Raw genomic sequence first — 6,000 nt, forward strand, 5'->3', positions numbered from 1 at the left:
CTTTAAGTTCTGTGCTTGGGGCTAATGCCTGGCTCTCCCTGGCTTCATGGAAGACCCACCATTCATCTCTTTGCCCACCAGAGGGCGCCCGCCCTGGAATTTGAGTGGCCAGAAAAATGGAGCTCATAGATTTTTCTAGCCAGAAAAAAAAGGGGGGGGGAGCACATCAGCAAGTTTCAGACATTTTTCCCCCCACTCAGAGTAGCTGAAGTCTGTGTCCAGCCATAAACAAGGCAAAGCAGGAACTGCTGTGGTTGAGGGAGGCCAGGAAACCTGTTTGCTTGGGGCGGGTTGAAAAGCCATTTCCCAGACAGGCCCACCCAGGGCTTCTCGCTTTAGGCAAAGGAGCCCTTTTAAAGGAAAAACTTCTCAAGGACCTTGCTGCTGCCTTAGATAATTTTTGTTAAGAAGTTTTCTTAAATACGTGCAAATGTGAAAAAAGTCTGTATAAACTCCACACACACACACACACACACACAACAGCGGGATGCATGGATGTCAGTCACTGCCCACCTGCGTCCATGTGGTCCAGGTGTGAGTCCTCAGTCCTCGCAGCCTGTCTGCCTGTTTGGAGAACTTTTAAACTTTCATTTGCATGGGGCCCTCACAGGGCTCAGGGGCACACGCGTGCTTCCATAACGAGGCTCCCCCCAGGATTTCTGAACTGGGGACAGCTGATACAGGACTGTGGCGCTTGGTGCAGTCCACGCCAGGCCCTGGAATCGCTGAGTGCTACCGAGTCAGGTGGTTCTTGTCCCACGCAGACCTGTCTCGTTTTCATCAGACGCACAACCAGGGCTAACAAGTCCACCAGTAACCTCACCATCTGCTGGGAATGTACCTGCAGGCTTTTTTTTTTTAATATAAAGATTTTATTTATTTGAGAGAGAGGGAGAGAGAGAACACATGGGGGGGGGAAGGTCAGAGGGAGAAGCAGACTCCCCGCTGAGCAGGGAGCCGGATGCGAGACTCGATCCCGGGACTCCACGATCATGACCTGAGCCGAAGGCGGTCGCTTAACCAACTGAGCCACTCAGGCGCCCCTCTACCTGCTGGTTTTTGTCTCAAAGACTGGGGGCCTCTTCCTTGGAGCCTCATAACGCTTGGCTAAGGAACCCTCTTAAATCTGCTCTGAGTCACATAACCCTGACTGCTAAGAATAAAGCCCCCAGCGTGATGCCTCTCAAACCCGGGAGATGATCCAAGTTCCTTTGAACTTTTTTTTTTTTTTAAGATCTATTTATTTTATAGAGAGAAAGAGAGAGTGCAAGCAGGGGGGAGGGGCAAAGGGAGAGGGAGAGAATCCCAAGCGGACTCCGGGCTGAGCGTACAGCCTAACACGGGGCTTGATCTCACCACCCTGAGATCAGGACCTGAGCTGAAATCAAGCGTCCAACGCTTAACCAACTGCGCCACCCAGGTTCCCCGCCCTTGAACCTTTAAGGACACCAGGAAGCATCCAGCGTTTCCCTCTGTGTCTTGGTTGTCCTACACCTGCTGTGTTTCCCCTGGCCCTCACCGTGGATCTGAGCCTCGCTTTGTCCTTTCCCTCATGCAGCCCTGGGTGATGCTGCCAGCAGAGGAGACGAGGAGAGGCCCAGGAGCGGGGGGGCTCTGTACATCATCCTTCCCATCGGTAAGCGTGCCGGCCCGGCCCACGCCTGGTCCCGGCTTCCTGCAAGATGACCGCCTCGGCTGGCGAGCTGGGCCGGTCCACCTTTTCTCCCAGGCTCGGGGCGGCCCCTTTTCTAGCTTCATTCACTCAAATACAGTTGAGCGCCTACTGTGTGCCAAGCCCACTTCTGGGTCCTGGGGCCGCACCCAGGTGAGGATGAAGGCCCCCACCCGCTCCGAGCGACCGCTGATGTGTCAGCTGGGGCAGGGGGGCGCGTCCCTGAGGGAAGCCTCCTGGTGAACGGTTCTCTTGCAGGGGGAGTTTAGGGAGCTCTACCCCCCTACCCCCGACCTCACCCCTGTCACTCGCAACTCTGTTAGCATCACACCCATTATTCCTTTTCTGAGCAAATCGTTTCGAGGTGTCCCTTCAACACCCAGCCTGCTCTTGGAGACCTGCACGTTAGTGCCTTACGGTCGTCTGGCTGTGCGTGGACCGACATGGCAGTAGGACCCTCGCCTCCCTGCTGGCTGCCCAAAGGCGGCACCCACCCCGACTTCCCAGTGGAGCCTGAGTCTCTCCCACCCTCTGGGCCCTGGCCAGAACTTTTTTATTTTTATTTATTTATTTGAGAAAGAGCAAGAGAGAGAGAAGGAGCAGGGGGAGGGGCAGAGGGAGAAGCAGACTCTCCGCTGAGCAGGGAGCCCGATGCGGGGAGACCCGGGATCATGACCTGAGCCAAAGGCAGATGTTTAACCGACTGAACCACCCTGGTGCCCCCTTGGCCAGAATTTTTTACAAACCTGGGCTGGGTGAGCCCTAGGCTGTCCCCTGGATCGCAGTGGGTCCGGGAACGCCACCCCAGGGCCCACTAGAAATGAGGCCAAGACCACCCGGACAAAAGAAAAGAGTTTTGGCCCCGTTGATAGAGAACAGTCCCATTTCTGAAAGATGGAAGGCCCCACTTGTGATGACTCACAGAGAGGAAACCTGGAAGCATCAACCCCAGTGGGGTATTTCTGGGGCAAGGCAGTCACAGTGGGCTTCGAGTTAGAGATTTGTTATGCACATAGGTAGGTTTTTTCCAGTGGATGAGTATGGCTTCAAATTTGGAACAACAAAAAAAAAACCCTATATACGTCAAAAGACCCAGAGTCTGCCGGCGGTGTCACTTGGGGGGACTGAGCTGGGCGGCCTCCTGACCAGTCCCCCTTCCCCCCCCCCCCCCCCCCCCCCCCCGGCAGTACTGCTCATCTTCCTGTGCTTCGGGACCTTCCTCCTCTGGAAGAACTGGCGGCTGAAGAGCATCAACAGCATCAACTTCGACAATCCCGTGTACCAGAAGACCACGGAGGACGAGGTCCACATCTGCTGCAGCCAGGACGGCTACACCTACCCGTCGGTGAGCGCCCCGCCCCGCCCAGGAGGCAGGGAGCGCCTCCGGAGCCCTTCTCAGGGTGGGGGATGGACAGCATCAAGAAAAGGGCGGGGAAGCAAGCCAGTGGGGGCTGGGAGGGAGATCTTAGGTAAGGAGGCTGGGGCAGGCTTCCCCGAGCTGAAGGCACAGCCTAGGCATAGCCCTGAGTCTGGTGTGGCCGGAGCTGAGAACTGGGGGAGGGGGGTGTCGAGGGAGGAGCCAAGGGAAGGGAAGGGATCAGGCAGCTGGGGAGGATTCTGGCTTTGCTCTAACCAGGTGGGAGCCCTGGGGACGGTCCTGGGCTTGGCCTGACTTGGGGCTCACGGGCGCCCTCCGGTGGCTGTCGGGGGGAAAGCCTGGGGCCAAGGTCGGGAGACCAGGCTGGAGACTGCTGGTCCAGGCCAGCTATGAGGGGGGCCAGGCCCCCCCCCCGGGGGGGGTGGAGGGAGTGAGGCGTCGGTGGCCTCTGGCCATGTTTACTGAACGTTGGACTGATCGCTTCCGGCGTTTATCTTTCTGTTGACAGAGACAGATGGTCAGCCTGGAGGATGATGTGGCGTGAGTTGCTGCCTCTGGTCCTGTCCTTCCCCGGAACCTGCTGCCGCTCACGGGCAGGAAGAACACTTTCTCCCCGGCCCCTTGACCTGCCCCAAACCCTTCCTGAGACCCTGATGCCCTCCCGTTTCATGCAAAGAGAGAGGTGAACCCAAAGCACAGTTGGCGGCCGCAGCCTCCGCGCCGGCAGCCGCGTGGCCTGTCCTGCCAGAGCTTTGTTCTATATATTTATTCGTCTGGGAGGCAGAACGGGCTTCGAACGGCACATGCGCAACGGGTTTAGGTTGGGATTTTTTTTTTTTCTCTTTCTTTCTCTATGAATAGTGGAGAAGAGAAGTCCGAATGAGCTGGAGGGGGGCGCATTTCTGCCCTCTCCAGGGACTGCTCACTTCTTCCACCTGAGGGACTGCCAGAGGGACCCAGAGGGAGAGCAGGCAAGGGGGCTTGGGACTCGAGAGAACAGGTCCTACCCGCAAGGTCTGGGGTAGCTGCTCTACCCACCCCCACTCTAGCCCGAGCCCCCCACCTCAGGAGTAAACGTGCTCACCTCTGCCTTGCTGGACAGCCAGAGTTCGCTTTTGCTTTGCTACCCCTCTTTCCAAGCGAGGTCTGTGCCCTCCCTCAACGCCAAGACTCTGGCATCTGTCTTGACCTGGCCGAATCCAGCATCCCGGGGGCGTGGCCAAGTCACGCCCCCAGTCATGCACCAAAACCTCCATGGTTCCCACGGAAACCTGTGCCACCGGTTGCCCTTAATATTTATTAAGTGCCTGAGATACCCAGTTAGCTGATGCGTGAAGACAGCGGCCTCCAGCCTCTAGGAGCATCGTGTGGTCGGGTGTGGTGGTCGGGACCGCTGCCCCCGCCCCGGCCCCCTCCAGGTCCCCGTGCACTTTTTTTTTTTTTTTTTTAGTTCAGGGCTGTATCTTGTGTAACGTTGACATTGTTACTATTTTGCACTGGTTTCTGTTCCGGTTGGGATGGGCTCCCGGGTGGGCGAGAGCCTGTGTAGATGAATGTGAGATCCCGGGGCCTCTCCCCCCACCAAGCGCCTCAAAGCTGCCATCATAAGACTATCCAGCTAGTGTTTCGGCTTCTGTGCAGATGCCCCCAAGCCATTAATTTCCCCAACAAGATGGTTGTGGTTGACGGGTATCCACCAAAAATGTGCATGGCGTTTTAGCCCTGAAAGACGGCCCCCGGGCTGGGTCACTTCATGGGACTTCTTAAAACGTCTTTCCTATATGATCATCCGTGTCCCATTTACGACCAAAGAGAGAAGAGGCAGGCTTCTGTAGCTTCCTGCCTGATGTCTCCCAGGGCCTGCCCATTGCTCACCGCATGACCACCAAACACTGTGCCCTACCCTGCAGGAAACTGTGAAAGCCTTTTCTCCTTCCGAAGCATGTAAATAATCCCCTGTACAGATCATGGGGGGAGGGGGGGGCTTTTTTGTTATGTTTGCACTTTGTATATTTGTTAAACATGTATCACTTATATATATATGAAACAAAGATCTATTTATTTTTGCAAACCCTGGTTGCTGCATCACTGACCCCTCCGGGGGCTCTGCATTGGGGGACGTCGTCTCTGAGACGCCTCTTCTTTTTGTACAAAGATTAGCGCAAAGCTCTTCAGGAGAATCGTGTCTGTGTTGTATATATGGCGGGTTGCTTTGGGAGGATGGGTTATCGCTTTTTAAACCACTGTACAGAATGTTTTTATAGCCTGAATGTCTGTGATCGATTAAATTTCTTAAATGAACTGCTTGGCTAAACCTGGACCATTTTCTTCCTCTGGTGTCTGGGCTCCTCCGCATCTGTGCATGGGTGGGACTCCACTCCGCAGGAGACGGATCTACAAAGGGAACATTTCCCCAGAGCTCAGGATGGACTACAGGCTATGGGGCGCTTCCCTGAATTGGGGTTTTGCTAAATCTCCCGCGTGCTCATTCACAGAACCAACATCTACTGGGCACCTGGTCTAAGCATGTGGGACACTGCAGTGAGTAAGAGAAGTGAATAAGAGTCTGCCCTCGAGCTGATATTTTAGAAGGGGGAAATAGATACAAACAATGACTATATTTTGGAAGAATATTCTAGAAGAATTTTAAACAGGGTAATGGGACAGAGAAGTGACTGGCAGGGAGAGGACTCCTTTCAGAATGGTTCAGTGAAGGATTCTCTAAGAAGGTGACACTTGAGCTGAATCCAGAAGCATAAACTGGGGGAAGAGTGGCTGGCGCTGAAACCTTCCCACCTGGTTCAATCAACACATGATTTCCAAAGGAAGCTTCCCTTCAAACCCTTTGGGCTTCTGGAGTGGTTGATGTGAGGTTTTCTTAAAGGATGAGAGAGACAAAGGATAAACACCTATGAAATTAATTGCTAAGAGAGCAAGAGATTTTGCAACA

The 6,000-nt window shown here is 54.9% G+C and overlaps 1 protein-coding gene across 1 annotated transcript in view; it reads left to right on the forward strand.

Moving 5' to 3' along the window:
- LDLR (low density lipoprotein receptor) overlaps nucleotides 1–5,351 on the forward strand; it is a 34,634-nt gene extending 29,283 nt beyond the window's left edge. Inside the window, exons 16-18 of the mRNA XM_027584763.2 lie at nucleotides 1,559–1,636; nucleotides 2,860–3,017; nucleotides 3,559–5,351. Of these exons, the coding sequence (XP_027440564.1) occupies nucleotides 1,559–1,636; nucleotides 2,860–3,017; nucleotides 3,559–3,594 (272 nt within the window). The 3' untranslated portion in view covers nucleotides 3,595–5,351. The remainder of the gene's footprint in view (nucleotides 1–1,558; nucleotides 1,637–2,859; nucleotides 3,018–3,558) is intronic.
- The last annotated feature ends 649 nt before the right edge of the window (nucleotides 5,352–6,000 follow it).

Source organism: Zalophus californianus, chromosome 1, assembly GCF_009762305.2.
Source record: "Zalophus californianus isolate mZalCal1 chromosome 1, mZalCal1.pri.v2, whole genome shotgun sequence".
NCBI classification, from domain to species: Eukaryota; Metazoa; Chordata; class Mammalia; order Carnivora; family Otariidae; genus Zalophus; species Zalophus californianus.